Raw genomic sequence first — 18,749 nt, 5'->3', positions numbered from 1 at the left:
CCACATACTTCCATCTGAGGAGCTTCTCATTTTGTATGTTAAACGCAGTCTGCCTTAGACAGCACTACATATAAAGGTGCATGCCTCTGATCTTTTAACATAAATATTCTTTCCGCATTAATATCCCCATGAAGTTCCTCAAAGTTGTGTTTGAAAATTTAACAAGGGCTTCTAAGTCATTTACTTTATATAGTTGACATTTTTGCCAAAAAGTTACTGTTTTTCATTTTAGTGATTCCATTTGTCAAATTTGATGGCCTGATAACTTGTGCTTAGGTTTCAAATCATCCAGTTTATGAGGAGTTCAGACTGATGAATAGCTATCTATATGACTTGATTATATTTGTGTGCTGAGAGAACATAAACAAATGCTGCATGTGCTGTAATCATTTGTAGGCATGTGCTGTGCTGCAAATCTTCTGTTTATATTAGTGTGGGAAGAGTGCTAAAAATGTTCAATGTACAAGAAAGAGCCCCATTTCCAGTACTGCTTTACGTCACAGTGCCTGTTGCATAAAAATTGATGGGATCATATTTATCCTGATTTCTTTATTCTCTGTTGAGCACCCTAAGTTTGTAATATTTAATGTTTTCCTTCTCTCATTCTGAAAACACTCATGGGAGGTCACCCATATAAAAAAAGAGTAGATGGATAAGAAATGTAGGATTTTGCAGTGGAAAGGACAAAATGAGAAACTAGCCCAGAGGCTTTAGACCAGTACCCAGTCTGTTAACCTAGTGTGATTCAAGTTGATTTGACCTCTGTGGCTATTTCTTTTCCCCCCCTTTCCTCTCTTCCCTAATTACATTTAAGCTGTTAAGGCAGGGACTGCTGTGAGATGCAGTGACCAGTATGTGTTCATGCAACTCAGTCATGACGCAGATAATTTTTATTACTTACATTTGTAGTCATGCAGCTAAAACTTTTGTCAATAGGAGCACAAAATAATCTTCTGGAATGCTATATTTGTGGGTCATTTTATTATATTTTGTTTTGTTCAGTGTCCTGTATCAGCCATCAGCCTTACTTCTATTCTTAAAGTGAAGATTAACATATTCATTTTACAGGATTAAAAAGATTAGTGAGTTTATACCTCAAAAGCTGCAGTGTTGAATTTGTTGTGGAAAAAAATAGAGCAGACTCTGACTGTAGTGGAATAATACACAGCCAGAACTGAGCTGCACTTCTAAGTCTAATTTTAACAAGGTATAGAGAAATAGGCCACACAGGCTTATCTTGTCCTATTTTTACGTTGAATTTTAAGGGAAACCTAGCCTTAGTGTGTTAATGGAGCTGTAGCCTATGAACATGGAATAGAATGTGTTTTCATAAAAATATGAATTAAGTTATCCTGTTGAAACACTCAAGACAACTGGATTGTCCCCTCAGATTGTCTTTAAAGTCCTGATCTGAAGATAAGATTCTCACAAGCTTTTATTTGGATTAGCCCTGCATGGGCTTCAAACAGGAGATGCTCTAGAAAGCTCTACTGTGTTTTAAGACTGGGGTTCATCTACTGACTTGAACATCCACACAGTGTAAAGCATATGAGTTCTTCTTTTCTTGTCTAAACTATTTTGAACAAGGTCTTTTTTTCTTCATGCTAGTTTGGCAAGCTTCTAAGGCATTTGTGCAAAGTGATAATGCAAGAGCAACCTGATTTTAACACTGAGAAATTCATAAATAATATCCAGCAGTAATTAAAGTGGAAAGTTACAGCTAAGAAACGCAACCACCCTACAATATCAGTAGAGCTACTATAATACGCAGTGTTAAAGTGGAATATGTTTAGTGGTGCATTCAACTTGGAGAAGTATGGCTGTGAATTTCAAATATACCAAGGATTCATCTTGCTTTTTACATAAATTGAATTGGATTAACAGTGATTTTTAAACAAAAACATGTATATATGTATAGAAAGTATAGGAGTGGAAGTGAAATGCAATGCCAGCAGTTGCCATCTGGAAACATACTGTACATGTAGTCAATATTTTGTACTAAAATGAAAGGTTAATTTTGAAGTCCAGAATGGTTAACATAACTTGGTGGTCTCTATAAGGCCATTTTCAGGAGTCAAGTGCATGTTATTCAAGAGGGGGATATTTATAAAAGGCTTCTTTTGAAGAACTAGAATAGCCAGCTGATGTTTTGCCATCTTACTGAGGAAGTCTGTGCTATTTTCAGCAAGTACCCACTAAAGTCACAAAAAAAAAAATCCTAGAAATTCTCTGTCTGTATTTCTCCTTGGATTGGGATTAAATGGCAGGGAACATCCACACAGAGCTTAGATGTTCAGTTTTTATGTATGTGAAACTCAACACAGTGGTAGAATAATTCATGGAGATAGTAGGAATGCAAATAATAGGTAGGTCTTAAAAAATACCTTTCTGAAAACTTTGTATATGTTTCTCAAGCTCTCTTCTGAACTGCCCATAGACCCTGGATTTACTGGAAGGAAGATGAGGCCCCCTATTGTGCAAAGTTCATACCACACAGCCCCAAATTCAGTTCAAAGAAGATGCATTTCTTAGAAGCAGTTGAGGAGAAAAAAAAAGGGACAAAAACTTCAGCCTGTTCCTGTCAGGGTACAGCTGTGACACACAGTGTATGTTTTGTTGGGTCTTCAAAGAGAAAGTGAGAGTAGCTGTCAGTAGTTGTTTCATGCTTCAGGAGGCTAATGAAGTTTTAGGCCTGCTCTGTTGCCTCTTTTTTTCTCCCTGTTTACAAAAAACAACAACAAAAAAAAACAACACCAAAACCCTAAATACCTATTTTTACCTAATCTGCAGCATTGTAAGAGTATATGCTGTAGGCAGACAGAAACGGTGGCCTGCCCAAAATAACTTACAACTTAATATGATATGCAACATTTGTAAAGTAGGCACTGTGAATTCTGGGCTTTATCTTGTGCTTAAAGGAACTTCTGTGGTGGTGGTGTTTTAGATTTCAGCCAGATGTTGGGGGAATTCGGATTTTATTTGTTTTTAGACCTCAACAGGATAGAATGCTTTGACTGTGTTTTGGATCAGTTTGTAATAAAGGCAGGAGTAATTTTTGAAATTTAGATCTAGAACTGGGCTTGGATAAAAACACTCAGGTTGAGGTGTGCTCTTGGTTGGGACCCACCACTCAGTTCTTGTCTTTTTGTGACTCTAGTTTTACATACTAGCCTGTAAATGTCACAATGTGTAGTCTTAGGAAGCTCGCTGTATGCCTCAGTACTAGACGCAAGATTTTGGCAGGACTTCACACGAGGAACAGTTAAACAAAAACTTGTGTATGAATAAGGCACTAGTAAATGTTTGCAGCAAACAACAATTACAGTCTATATTCTTTAAGAATAAAGCCATTCTCTTTAGGAAATCACCTTTAATATGACAGAGTTACCAATGCCAGTTAGAAGGAGGTTAGAGAAAGTGCATCTTTTGGATTACGTCTGTAAGAAACTACTGAATGCAAGCTTCTGTTGAAGTTGGAAATAGGCTGTGCAGTGGGGGTATTCAGGAGAGCTAAAGCAAGAAAAAACTGGTCTAGATTCTGATCACTGCTAAACCAATGTGAAATAATTGTAATGGAATTGCTCCAAATTTACATTGGTAGAAAGAACTGAGGTCAGAATCAAGCCTGCTATATCAAAGCTAGTAAACAGTAACAGTGCTAACCCCAGACAAATAATTGGCTATGATTCCCTTTAACAGATTTAAAAAATAATCTGATTTTTCTTTAAGTCTCTACTTGCTTAAATCCAAGGATGCACTTCCTTTTGGCTAATGTAACAGACCAAAGCCGCCTTTACTACTTTGGAGCTGCTGCCATTCTAAACAGTTACTAAATTATTAATCCATACTTTATACCAAATGAAACTTATGCCTGCCAGTCCCATTGTAGAATGGCTGACCGCTCTTTCCCAGTAGAAGGTGTCCATTCATAAAAACACAGTGTACTACTACTACTATTAAAAAAAGTACTTTTCTGTATGAGCTTTTTTCTCAGTCATTGAAGCACCAGAATTTGTTCATCAGGCCAGTAAGAATGCACTTACAAACTAATGGACCAGTTAATCTTCATGATTTTATTGCCCCAGAATCTAGCCGATAAAACTACTGCATCTGAATCACTCATTTGGTAATTAGATATAGAAGGTCAGTGGTAACTCCATAATCTCATGTTGTCACTGAATCCTGCTTTGAAAACAGCTTAGCTTTATCATTTGACAAAATTCTGTTCTGCTGAGTTTCTTCATTATTTGTACAAAATGTCATATCAAAACCAACACATTCTAGTATCCATAATGCAAGAGGGAAAAATATTACATTGATTCATTCTTCTTGTATATTATTGCCATCAGGTATTACAACTGACAATTCCAGACAGATTATTATTATTATTATTGTTATTATTGTATCTTAGGTAAGGACTCTATTAAATTCATTTCAAGCTTTAAAATCACCCACCCATAAGAGTCCCCCTGAAACTTGACAAATAGTTCAACAGCTTTTAAAAATGTTTTTTTTTCCCTCCCCCCCTTTGACTATGAAAACTAAATTCATTGGTGGTGTAACTCAGCTGAAATCAGTAAGAGTTTCAACAGAAAGTAATCTGCATTAACATTTATTTCCATTAAAAACATTTGAGGCATTCTCCTGTAGCTGCTATACTTATTTCTAAAATTATATACAGAAGAAAGAAAAAACAGATCTCTCCTTCACAGCAACTCAGGTAATGTCTGTTTTCTCTTTAGATTGTTTTTTTTTTGTTTGTTTCTTTTACTAATATCAGAATATATGCTGTTCTTCACAGGGTGGGGGGAAAGCTAATAAATTGCATGGGCTTATCTTAATATTAGCAAAATGTGATTGAGCATTAAAACTGCACGGAATATTTTCTGCTAAAGTTGACAGAGATTTTAGAGATTTTTTTTCTTGTTACTTCCTTTTTCATTGAAATGATCCAGAGCTGGGAAAATCTAAAAGAAATGAACATTATTTACCAAAATGGGCCTTTTGCAGTCATAACTAATTTTGAAATGTATCTCTAGCTGGCAAATGTCAGAAAATGGCATTCTCTTTTTAGGATTTCTTAAACTGTGCTTAGTTGAAAATAAAACCTTCTCTTCCCCACTTTCCCCCCAACCTTGCAAATTAAATCTGTGTCTTGAAAGTGAAGCTGGGTTTTTAATTCATTCTTAAGATTAAAATAGTCCCTTGAGACTTTTTTTTTTTTCCTCCCTCTGTGACCCTACAGCTTTCAAAGTGTGCCTTCAACAACATACAGCCAGGTGAAAATGGCCTGCGTTTCGGAAAAAGTTATGTGAATGTTTTAACAAAATGCAGAATGCAGCTTCTTTCGTAGCTGAATTTCTTCAGCAGAAGCTCAGGGATAGTAAGGAAACCTTTTTGTTAAGAAACTAAGCTGATACAGCTCAGACTGGGAAAAAAAATTGTCAAACATTAAAAATCTTTTTTGCCTTTTTTTTAAAGAGCAAATTTGCAGTTTTACAGAACAGTTGCTTCTTGCTGCAACTAAGCCATGTTTGTAGAGGCACACTAATAAACACCACCTGAAACTGGCCCAAATGAAAGCATCATATTCCTGTTTGTGCTGATGTATTCACCTACATGGTGACATTTTAACTGAAAAATACAACTTTCCAAATTTTTTTTGAAGTGATAGCTAGCAAAAAGAATTTACAGGTGTAAAAACAACAAAAATGCAAGTACGGTCATTGAACTACTATTGTTATATGGTTTTGCACAACCCTTGACCTTTCTAAAAAGCAGTATTTAATACTAATGCATTGGTTTAATCATACATACACAACTGCTGACTCTCAGTTGATAAATACCTAAATTGGGAAAATAACCTTCAGATTTCAGGAAAAGTCTGTCCTTGATCTTTACCATACTCACAATACAGAGATTTTCATAGTTAGATACTAGTATAATTAGAAGTAAGTGTTATGCTGAAAGAAATCCAAATTACTTTGATAGAAATCCATTTATCTGAGAGGCTTTAGGGATTATGATGAATTTGATTAGACCAACCCCCATTCCTCAAAACTTTCTGATACTCTTAGGAGATGAATGCATTACCAGTCATGTAACTCTAATCTATTTTAAGGATAGTTAGAAAACTTAGAGAAAGAGTGATACTCAAACAATGTGCTCAGAACTAGTAAAAATCTGAGTGACTAGTCATTTATTTAAAGGGAATGATTTATATGGCCAAATGTTTGCTTATTCCTTTAATGGGGGAAATCTCCCATCCACTTATATGTCAGTAATAACGGATCTTAGAATGTCATTTTGTAGCTTGAATCTTGGTTCTGCCTCTGGGTTTGTTCTAGCCAGGATGGGAAGTAGGGAAAGCCCTAAAACTGAAAATTTGACGCATGCTGTTACGTTCAAAAGTGGAACGTAAAAAGTAACATGGAAGCAGAAATTTGTGTTCAGTGTCAGAAGTGACAAATTTGAAAGTCTTAAATAATTCATATAGAGAATATACCTTAGACATTTTCTATATAAGTGTGCTTTTTCCTAAAAACAAAAAAATCCCCCAAACCAAACCCTTTTTTTGCTGTTTTTCTTTAAGTCTTTTTTCTGTAAGTATGAAATAGGGCTACACCCCACTGTAATTCTTCATTGCCCTACTAAGCAGTAGAATAGTCTTTCTAATTCACATTGCTCATGACAGTCTTATTTGATGTTGCTTTATTAAGTTTGTAATTAAAACAGTTTGGGATTTTTGTTGGTTGTAAACTTTTGGCATAATGTGAATACCAGTCCCTTTCAAAAACAGCTTTGAGTTGCTTAATGATGCTTGTGCTGTTCCCCGCGTCTGCTTGGTTGATAACAAGGCCAGCTCCAGCATTCTGTGTAAAAGCATTTCCTACCCAATCAAAATTACCTACAAAGAAATGCAGGAATATACGATGAGTTTGTAACATTGTTTAAAAAACAAAAACAAACCCCACAAAAACACTCATCTGCCAAAGGCAATCCAGCATGATAAAGTATCATTCTCCCCAACACCTACCTAGAGATATACTAAGACATATATGGAAATCAGTTTTCTATACTGACAGGAAAAAAAAAATCTCTATCATGTACCGGAGCGTAGTGCAGATGGTTTGTGCAAATTTAACAACTCTAATCCATCACAAGCCAAAACAGGTTCTTTTATTTATTCAAAACTAACTTGTTCTTCCTTTTGTATACATTGTATTATTACCCCATTTACTTTCCTCGTCAGCCTTTTTAGTGCCAAGGATAAAAATACTTTTGGCTGTATAAACGATTTAACGTAGATGGGATGGATAGTGGTTGCTCTGTAATGCTGAGCCATACCAAGAGATCCTTTACAGGTTACCAGCTGACAGACACTATTTCAGGAAAAGAAAGCAATTTTATTGTTGTTTTATTCCAGTTACTACCCCTTTTGTTGCATGAAGTCTTAAGGTAATGAATGAGTGTTTCAAATCCTGATGATAGCAAGGCAAAGAAAGGATAACTAGATTAATGGAAAACAGATAAAATAAGCATTTCAGTTACAGCTTCAGTGAAATAAAAAGAAATAGCTATTTCAGTTTTACTTTGTACAATGTATTTTCTCCAAAATACTGGATCCTAGAGGTCATCTTTTAAAACAGAATGTCTGAACATAAATACATGAAGGTATCTGAGAACTGCATACCCTTTCTTTCGAGAGCCATTTTCAGTTACTGCAAAGGGAAATGTAAGAATTCTGAAATTGTCAAGGATTGTAAAATCAAGGTCTGATCATAAGGAACATTTCTTCATATGCTTTCAAGGAAAGGATGCATCAGGTCCTTAACCACATGCATTTGTATTCCTTTCAAATAGCTTTAATTTTTTCTTTCTTAAAAAAAAAAAAATCCTACCTAGTATTACTGTGGGATATATGCCAAGATGCAATTATCTGTATGACTTGAGAGGAGCAAAGGGGGAAAGGAGAATGGGAAGGAATAAAAGCAACTTAGCTAAGAATCCATGCTGTGTAGACACTTTAAGGTACTGAAATTGGATCTGGGTATTGGAAAGTTTTTTTAAATTAAGTAAACAGAGGATCTGGGGACTCATAAAACATTTGGGAGACCTGAGAGGATTAAGCTGTACTACTTAAAGTGAGAAAAAAGGTTTGGATAGGTAAAGAGAATAGGGTGCCAAAATACTAAAGAGAATGGAGAAGTGACTTTTTTGAAACAAAGTATTCAGTGACTGAAAATAATGAAAGGTAATTTTTGGGATTCAGTAGTAGTCCACAGAGCATCCAAGGTGACAGAAAACTTTTAATGAGATGTCTATGGTTTCTGCAAATCATAGCTATGATTTTGTGATGACAGTTTTAAAGAGAGGACACTATGTCCTGGTCCACATATTTAATTCAAGGCATGGTCTAAGAAACTGGGATATACTCAAGAACCCATCAAGGTGAGCTTTTAAGAGGAGCTCTCAGACATCTCTCTAGACTCTGTGATTCTCCATTATTCATCCATGTGAACAGAAATGCTTCTGGGTTGCAGCCTGTGTCCTCACTCATTCCCTTTATGATCCCTGGCTTTAAGCTCTTTACAGAAACTCAGGGTGAGCAGGTAGGCAACGAAAGCATGAGTTGCAGCCTATTAGAATGTTTGTTTTCTTTAGACTTTATAGAATCTCCTGAGTTACGTTTTGTTCAGTAGCAGTTTGCTGGTCCTGGAGCCCAGCTCAAGCTGATTTTTTTTAAAAGATAGTTGTTATCCATTTAATGAGCATTGACTGATAAAGAACCTTTGTTAGCTGCTGTACACAAACATATTATTTAAATATATCTTTAATCCACAATGAGATTTTTCTTATTTTTCATATCTATTAGAAATGTACCTAATGTTAAAAAATGGTGTCTGAAATGAGTCATTACAGTATACAGTTAATAAGATGACTTCAGAAGAGGAGGAGGACAGTCATTTGTCCAATATTTACCATGATGACCATAGCTTTCATAATCACATGGAAAATGGAGAATAGTCCATCTTCATTCATCCAGTTTATTCCTTCTCCCTAAAGTATGCTGTGTTTGTGTTTTCAGTCTGTTTCTAAATACTGAAAACACCATGCTGCTTTTGGAGAAACTGATTAATAGGAGGAAGCGGGGAGGAAACTTATCTAAACAGTTTTTTTAATGAAAAATTTCATCTTCCTTTCAAAGCTCAGTCTTCATCCAGGTTCCTTAAGATGCAAGTCCAGTATTTTTAACTTAACAAGCATATCAGTTGTAGATTCCTAACTTACAAATCAATGTTCTTTTGGGCTTTTGGCTACAAATAAACTAGAACTTCTTGAGATACAGTTACTTACCAATGTATGCAGCTCCATCAGTCACCATATATTTGTTACGATTTAATTTGGGGAGGGAAGCATTCTTCTGTTCTTTAAGAAAGCATGCACTCTCTTCTTCAAGGTCAAAGAATTTCTGCCATAAAACAGAAAGGAATTAAGGTAATGAACAGCCATAGTTTTTCTGTCCTGCTACTCCTCATTGACAAGGAGTTAGTGCTACAGAACAGCTTGAGTTTGTAGGTGAGCATTCATTTGAATAAAACAGCATATACTTGAATTTCATACTAAATTCTCAAAGTCTGATTTTCAGTATACCTTGGCATTCTGAAGTATACAAATTGTGTGGCTACAGCATACTAAAAGCAATACAATGCTTTATAATAAAGGCTGTGAAATGAACAAAAAATCCATTGTGTTCTGCAGGGTAAGTGCCAGAAGTGTATTTAGCTCCTTTCCTCATTCATCAAGGGACACTGGCATTTGAAGTCTGTTTCAGGATCCAGCTTGCCAACAAGCTGAATTAATACCTTTATCTTGTACATTGCATAGTTTACAATGGGAAACTTACCCTTCTCTGTAACTTTCCAAGATTAAATCTGATTTGCAGAGATCAGACTTCCTTGACAAGAGAAAAATGCATCTGTTTTACCCTAAAGGGTAAAATTTGATTGATTTTATTGAAGAACTATATGCATTTCTAATCTTAGTGCCAGACAGAAAATGAGGTTTCTGGTACAAGCTTAAGTATTATTTGTTTCATTAGGAAAACTGATAGCTACACACCCAGAGTCCAAAAACAGAAGTGGAGAATAACAGGAGAATAAAGAAGAAATTAAATATTTAGTGTTGGACTTGGAAACTTTGTGATAGAGGTGATGGTGTAGATTCCCCAGAACAAACCTAATCCATAGTGTATCGCTAATTAAGGTAACTGGCTACACAGTGCAGCTAGTCAAAAGTTGAAAAATAGTAAGAAAGCCCCCCCTCCCCCCCTTCCAAAAAAAACCCTTTAATGTACTGTTCACACCTTGAACCAGTGATACCTTCAATACAACCTTGACATAATCCTCTTAGGTATAGAGATGCCTTTCAGAATAGCCTGAATATTTTCAAAACCCAACTCTGGGTTGTTAATGAGTACCAGGAACTCCAGCTTTAGGTTTCATCACACTGGTGTTTAGTGGTCACTTCAGAACCGCATATAAATAGCGGAGGGGTGGAAGGGGTGACTGTACTACTCGTTCAAACCATCTCCTCTTAATCATCCATCTCAGTCTTTACAGTTCTTTGGTTTTCCTTGAAGAACTCTGTAAATACTGTACAGGCTTACCTCCAATTAGTATTATCAAACCTAATTAATATGGTGTATTTGCAGATAAAAGGTACAGCAGGCCAAAGGCTGTTGTTGAACCTAATGCTTTATGCTTTGGACTGTAAGTTAGGATTGCTCTCTTTCTCCTTGGAAAATACATTGGGTGAATTTTCTGTTGCCAGAGGCTGTACCAATAGTGTTTGAAAGACCTCTGCGTAAAATGCCAAGACCAGTCCAGGCTCAATGCCCACTCAGTCCTGCAGGTCTCTGCTTACAGTGATTCCAGTGTTGAACAGGATGGTTTCTGTTCTGGGGTTGATTTTTTTTCCCCAAGGTGATGAAACAGATTTTTAGGGGTGAAGTAGGTTTTTAATGCATTAGGAACAAACAATTAAAAGAGTATGTATTTCTGTGGAGAAGTGGAAGCTCTTTTATAATCTCCTTTTTTTGCATTTTACTATTCAACTTTAAACCAAGGCCTAGTCCTTTATTGTTGAGAAGGGGTAGAAGTTTAGATCACTAAGTGGAGGAAAAAAAAAAAAATCCCTAAAGCATATAGTACCCTGCCAGGTTAACTATCTGTAAAATTGACTACCTTATTCAACAGCTCAGTGGAAAATTGAGTGTAATACTGTATGGTCATGTAGTACAGTTGTAAGATCCATCACAATCTGATCTACCAGTCTCTGGCTTTCATATGCCACTGCATGCCTACTTACCTGTGCACATAGCATTTTTAACTTCCACAGTTTAATTTTTGTAATAAGTTCAGATACTAGAAAAATTATAAGGACAGGGTTTTTTGCATTAAAAACAAGCAGACCAACCCAAACTTTTTAATAGAATGACTGCTTTATACAGGCATTAGTAAAGATTTTCGTCTTCTTTAGATGAGCTCTATATTGCATATTCACATTTAACTGTGTAACTAAACTGCATGGAAAAAACTGTATCTGTAGTTAAACATTTTAAACATCACTAACAAGCAATTACAGTATTACTTTTTTTAAAAAAAGTTAGAACAAACCATCTTACAGCTATAAAAGAAAGCTTACTAGCTAGTCAGGGTTAATTTTCATAAAATATCAAAGCTGCAACTCCATGCCTGAGGAACTATTGTGCAGACATGTACCCACACAGAAGGTATGTACTTAGCAACCTAGAGATTGATCTGAATCTTTCTGAAACAGTCTTGAATGTTTGATAAAAAAGTAAAAATGCTCATGGCTTTCTCTGCACAACAAAGGAAGACAGTTAGCAGCCGTAGGGCATCCTTCAAGTGTACTGCATTAACTCTCCATCATGATTTGGAGGCTGAAGTAACCCACTGTGTGAGTAATACTAATATTGTAGGGAATGCTCTAAAGATGGTGAATGGGAAAAGTATTTAGTACCAGGAAACAAAATATAACAAGCACTCTTCCCAAGGTTATGTGATTTAGCAAAAGGTTACATATCTTGCTGCAAAAATGGTCAAACAGAGTAATGCAAACTTAAAGTTGTCACACTGAGATAGATTCAGCAGATCTGCTGAATTGAAAAAAAGATACATTAACCTTCTGTTCATATAACCTAGCAGGAGAGAAAATTTTAAATTCAGGCAGGTAAAGATAGGTGGCTTGAAAATGTAATGTGTTCTCCAGCTGTAGCAGACAAGCCATTAACTCCTTGACAATACAGGTAAGAGGGAAACCCATCTGCCCTCACAAACAGAATACACAGATGTAACTTAGATGAGCAAGTGAACTAGCATTGAGTGGCACATACTAATGTTTTCCAGCATACCTTCAGAAGAAGTACTGTGTTAGTAATACTGTACCTCTTGTTGAGATTTCATTCATCTTTTCTAACTTTTTTTTTTAGGACTTTAGATGATTAAAATTAAATTACTGCTTAGGATGAAAGGTTTCATAGTTAATTCATAACACTTTGTTTACTTGCAGGACATTTTTGTTTTGGTATTTCTGGTGTCTGAAGAATAGTGAAAGGTTCCCTAGCAGGATACACCTGCACAACCCCAAAATAGATTCAGTTGGCGCCTCAAGAACAGCATGTGCTGTGATACTTATGTCTGGTCAATGCCACTCCTTCCTGGTTTCCAGTTCTCTAAAGTTAACTTGGTTCTATTCCATACTTTCTGTGGATCCTTTAAAAGCATGCCACTTTCTCTGTTCAGCACTAAGCAACAGAGCAGGCCCCTTTTTAATTCACCTTTCAGAGTTAGACTGTACATTCTTGCACATAAGTAATATGCATTTACAGAGATAAGCACGCATAACTTGGGGAATACTAGAATTAAGGTCCCCAGATGCATGCTTGATGAACTCTTCATCTTGAGTTTACCCCTTAGAGTTCAGGCCTTAATTTCATGCTTACTTGTAGTTCAGCACACAGGACAGAGCTCACTGGATGAGCCGCGAGGCTGGTATGCAGTTCTCTACTTGATGTTTGGCCATGTGCTTAGAGCAGTTATTTAGTTTTCAAGCAAAGGCTTTTTTCCTCTTAAGTCTTCCCACTGGTCTTTTTTCAGAGTACTTGCATTGAATTCATGTTCTCAAAGGACAGTTTCAGTTGAATCCAATAATTATGACTCCTCAATGCTTATTTAACGTGGACTCCACAATCCATAGTAAGATGCTAAGGAATGCATAATTAAGGATTAATCTCTTTCTGACTGGCTTCAGTGCTGTTAATTGCTCAGTGTTGCCAGACATTTTTGTGGCAAAAGAGGAAAACCTGCTTCTAGATAGAAGAAATGCATTAAAATTAGACTGTCTCAACTAGGAGATCGCATCTTGCCATCCCCTGCCTTTCTGATCTCTACAACTGAGTGAAAATTGAGAGAAATGGTGGTTGGCTGCAGGTTTTGATCATGACACTGCCAGGCATAACTAGTTTGCAGGGCCCTGGTTTCTAGTTAGGCAATACCAAAACTTCCATTGGCCTGGTCAAAGACTTTTGGGGAAATCAAGAGGAGATTTCCATTCAACAGAAGCAGCTGAACAATCTTCTCCAAGATTGACAGTGTACCTTGGGCTCCTGCCTTTGGCAAAACAGCTGCAGTGTACCCTGCAGCAAGCCATGGGCACCTCCTGGAAACCAGTTAGCCAAAGTGGTCTTTCCAAGGAAAGAAACAATCACGAAAAAGCATTTCACAGGGAACAAAACCTAAATGAAAGAAAAAAATTATTAAAATACTTGTTGTAGGACTGAGATATGTTATCCCCAAGAAAATGGAAGATGGGGAAATGCCATTTCTGTCAGAACAATATTAAGGTACTAGGACAATTTAAACCGAATTGCCACCATTCAATTTCTAATTTAAGTAAAATCTTAGTGAGAATTTCTAGTTTAAGTTTCTCTTAAAATTTCAACGTTCTTGTGTATAAAAACATACAATACATGCCTGCACTTGACTGTATTTTCTGTACAGTGTTTAGTCTGACTTCATGTTTTCTCATACCCAAAGCAGAAACAAAGGGAAGAGCAGATTTTTCCATTAATTTGGAACATTTAATTTTTCTACCTTGTTAGCTGTCATCCCCCCCCGCCATGCATTTTTACCCTTTGATCCTAGCTATAACCAGATAAGCATAAAGGATATGCAAGTTAGAAAAAACAGTACTTATCTGTCATGTTTTGTGAAGTAAATGAGTGTCATGATGAAGCCTGTGCCACAGTTTCACAAATAGTAACCAGCAAACTCTGAGCCTTAAGGTGCTACTCATAACAAAACAATCTTAAGTCTGTTATTGTTTAAGGCAGTAATTTACCCAGTATGCAGAATGTCCTGCTGATGCACAGCACAGAGGTAACTGAGTTGCATCGTAAATTAAAACTGTATTAAAATCTGGGGTGTGCTATTTTTTATTACTGGAAATTGTTATATTTGTATTTCAAACTAAAGATACTCTAGCTACAATATTTATCTAGAATAGATACATAGAAATCAAAAATTTTCCTCCTAGCATTTAGTTCTTTGCAAGATAAATTCTGTCCTAAAGATTCTACCTGTTCTAAGTAGAGGAAAATGGCTACAAGTATGTAGAGCATTAGGTGTTATTTACTAAAGAGTAATTTTGAATACATAGATAGAATTCTGATGGTAAATACAGAAGGAGCTACAGGTTGCTTGAAATTGTTCAAAGTGGCTTGAGCAGTGTGAGCAACATGAATTACCAACCTTTTTGCTGCTTCTCACCTAACAAACTTGTAACAGTGTATTTCATAAAAAAATCCCTATTTCTTGATATGCATAAATACCACTTAGTGTAACACAAGCAGTATTAGTACTTGTTTTATTTAAATTATCAAATTTAAAAAGTCAAAATAATTTAGCAGATTTAGCAATTTAAGAAAATTTTCTCCACAAAAAAAAAGAAATTGGTACAAGATGATTGTAAGTTCCAGCATCCCTCAATTCCTAAGAATATATCAGATTTTAAATAGCACTTGCCATGCACTCTGTTCTCTAATGCAAGCATGACATATATGGTATTTCTCACTTTCCTGTACTGCATGTATAATGTGGTTGCATAATATTTGTTCATAATTCTGAATGTAATGTTAAACCTTCCATTATTTTTTCTTGTACTTTATTAAAGGAAAAGTAGATGCTTATGGAGCTGCACAGTAAGGTTACACGAATGCAAACTAAAAAACTTTTTTGTGCTGTCACACTTACTATTAGCAGCCAGTTTAAACAAGACATAACTGTGGTTCACTCTGCTAGCTTTGCCATGAAAGACCAGATGTAGTGTTCTACATGAGCTGTCCCCAACACAGACTGCCTTCTGGCATCATTTTACTTTCCTGTCTTTGTTTCTATGTCTGCTACTTCCAGGATTAAATTTAGTCCACTATGATACATATGTTATTTAATGAAATTTAAACGTTTCCATACTAACACAGAACGCTTTTCAGTTGTTGTGAAGTTTTCTTGATTTTTTTGGGGGAAGAATCTTAGATTTCAAAGCAATATGGATTATACTTACAACTTTCAAACTACAGCTGGGAACTTCAGTGCAAATAGCTTTGAGAGATGAAACAAAATTAAATGTAAGGGGATCTGTGTCTCTGGAGAAACTTATGAGAAGTCGTACTTTAATACTTCGTAAAACTAAAGCTTCTCTTATCTTCCCATCTAAATATGGCCAGTATCTGTGGAGAGAGAATACAGTATATTCAGAGGTCTTTAAAAAAAAAAATTTTTTTTATACAGACAAACTTAGATATCACAGAGAAAACTATAAAAAAATTTGAATTGCATTTTCCAGCAATTTAAGGAATGCGGTTCTCACTTGAAGGGGTTCTGACTGAACTGATCTGCCAGAATCCTTTATGTCATTCTGCCCTGCACCAAACCTGTCACCATGGGGGCAGTGAAGATGGCTGCGCACATCTTCTATTTCTGTAGGTGAGAGCTGCCCCTTGCACAAAATACATGTTCCTTGTCTCCCCATGGCCAGGAGAGTTATTCCTGTGTCACTGCCTTTAGGTGGAGCAGTGGAGCTCTTGGGTGTCAAAGAAACAGAAGGAGCTACAGCTAGAGGGTGCTCCTTACCCAGCCCAGACAGGGGGACAAGAAGAATTTTTTATTAGTTATGCAAGTGAGGGAACAGGCACACGGAATCCTTCCCTGCCCTCACTTTCCCTCTGTACTGGGACCATACAGGTTGAGAACTGGAACACCTCCTGTAAGTTCCCTGCTTAGAGAAAGGAGGGCTGCTCCAGTGCAGGGTGCCCACACTATTTAGTGGGGAAAGGAGATGGGTTGTGCAAGGAGGATGCTGCCTCTCTTCCTGATGAGGACTGGAGAAACTGTTGTGAATGGGATAGTAGCTTCCATGGTGCCATTCTCACAGTCACTAGTTAGGAGCTTTTAGTTCCTGACCTTTGGGTGGGAGCAGGTCTGGACAGGAAGAATTAAAGAAAATGCATGCTTTCGTCACTCCAGCACATGTCAAGGAGTTCAGCTGAAAGAAGCTCGAGCTCTGCTATTCCAGAAAATAACTTACAGGCGAGAATTGGGAACTGACAAGATAGGGAAGCTGTGGCAGTTCCTCAACTACAAAGCCATGCTGCTAGGAAAAGTATAAGAGGATTCACATGGGGGGCTCTCCTGGATCTCCCAAATCCATATTGATTTCTGAATCCTTTAGGGATGGGAACAAAGGAAGGAGAACTACAGGAGACTGCTGTTCCGTACAGTGGCATAGATCACCTGCAACACTGTGACTCATGCTAAGATACTTTACAGCCTAAACGAGAAATGACAGGGATGCATAAGATGAAACTCTGGGGTTCCTACAAAACTATGATTCTATCAGTGTGATAAAAGCTGTATGGAATAAGTTCATTCGAAAAACTCCTGTGGAAATAAAGTATCTTATGCTTGATGTCATTCAGATAGGTTAATGAAAGGTTTAATGATAGGGGTTTTTTTGAAAAATTTGAACAAAACCCATTTCTTCATCTTTACTTAAGAAAATCTGGAAGAAAGCACATAACCAGATTTTTAGTTTGGCTTAAGAGTGCTTAATTTAGAGCACATAGATGGAATGGCAAGCTGTACTAGAAGCTCAATTCATAGCAAGTATTATCAAGAGTAGCAGGGACCACTGAATACTTACCTAGCCTTCTGAGTTGAATGGCTTTATTACGCTGTGGCTCCAGTTTTGGGTCATGAGTGCTTTTTAAAAATGTGGTCCATACATACATCATGCGTAAAAAAATATGGTTTTGTTTGTTTTTAGCAACTCTCAGTTAACCAAAATGGGAAATAAACTGTAACCTGCAGAATTTGAATTCTCATATATGTATATTTCAGTAAAATTATGACATCTCCCACATTGTGTATTAGAATTCAAAACATGTTATTTATCTTTTACACACATACACATTCTCACTCTCTCTGTCATACCAAGTATCTGTATGGTATTCATACAATGCCAGTAGCTTTGGTATCAAGGCACTGAATACAGCAGTGTAAGAAATACGATTTATATATATAGGCAGGTTCTTGTATTCCTGGGTTCCAGTCACTTGCAGATGGTCAGACTAGACAAGTTCTGATCTCCTTCGACAGACAGATCCAAACCTTAGGACCCAAAACTGGAAATGTCTTCTTAGGTCCCAATTCTGCTCCCATTTAAATCAATGGCAGAACTCTCACTGATTTCAATAAGAGCAGAATTGGGCCCCAAGAAATTTGGTCCACAGTAGTAAATAATCTCCTGTGGGTTCATTTTGTCCAGTAAACCTTATCAACAGTATGATAACATGCTTGTTCTGAACATGGACACTCACCTTTTAGCATTTGTGTCAATGACAATAGGCAAGTAGTCCATGACAGCTATGTATACAAACTGTTTTGCATCATCAATAACATTGTATATAGCTTCAATATCCAGGACTCTGTCCTTTGGGCAGAAGAGTTTAGGTGAATTCTGTGAAGGCAAAAGTTCAAATACTGCGTTTAAAATACATGGAGAGATTTCCCCCCACCCTACTTTCATTCTAGCAAGCAGTATTAGATATTTCAGTAGCAACTATTAACTGATACCTTTAACTGTCCTGCTAGAATATACAAAGTTGCAAAGGAGAGTTATTTGCTTAATTTTCCTCCATTTAGATATAATTGTGGGTGAAATGCAGAGAGCACAAACTTTAAAACATCCATTGTCATCAAAGCAGCTCTAGTTGAAAAGTTTTTGTTATGTATCAGAGAATTTTTGTTCCAAAGCGTCACAGTACTGGCTACTATTAAATGGAGGAAAATTTATGTTCTTACAACTGTGAAGCTGATCCATCACTTGCAGTCAAGAATTAAGTTTTTATTATGTCAATCTTGTTCAAAGTTCTGCGCAAAGTCACCATCTGCTAAGAGTCACTGCTGCAAGGAGATGCTGTAGATTTTCAAGAAAATTATCTTTAAAACTTATCTCCATATATAAATACCAACATACCAACTATTGAGTTGGTAAGTGATAAGTTGAGATTTTAGTTTTTCAGTTCTGTATTTAGGGATTTTAAATGGGTCAGCCAGCAAGGCAAAGTCTGGGAAGCCATGAGAAGTTACCCCTGCACCTAGCAGAGA

At 36.5% G+C, this 18,749-nt stretch overlaps 1 protein-coding gene across 4 annotated transcripts in view; it reads right to left on the bottom strand.

The window, feature by feature from the left end:
- Positions 1-4,596: 4,596 nt before the first annotated feature.
- PLD5 (phospholipase D family member 5) overlaps positions 4,597-18,749 on the bottom strand; it is a 189,966-nt gene continuing 175,813 nt past the window's right edge. For all 4 annotated transcript variants that reach the window (XM_013943859.2, XM_013943860.2, XM_013943863.2 and 1 more), the window contains 4 exons: positions 17,960-18,099; positions 15,646-15,811; positions 9,358-9,472; positions 4,597-6,907 (listed from right to left, as the gene is read on the bottom strand). In XM_013943859.2, coding sequence (XP_013799313.1) covers positions 6,672-6,907; positions 9,358-9,472; positions 15,646-15,811; positions 17,960-18,099 — 657 coding nt within the window. In that variant the 3' untranslated portion in view covers positions 4,597-6,671. The remainder of the gene's footprint in view (positions 6,908-9,357; positions 9,473-15,645; positions 15,812-17,959; positions 18,100-18,749) is intronic.

Source organism: Apteryx mantelli, chromosome 3 (genome assembly GCF_036417845.1).
Source record: "Apteryx mantelli isolate bAptMan1 chromosome 3, bAptMan1.hap1, whole genome shotgun sequence".
Lineage (NCBI taxonomy): Eukaryota > Metazoa > Chordata > Aves > Apterygiformes > Apterygidae > Apteryx > Apteryx mantelli.
This window is presented reverse-complemented; position numbering and strand designations above follow the sequence as displayed.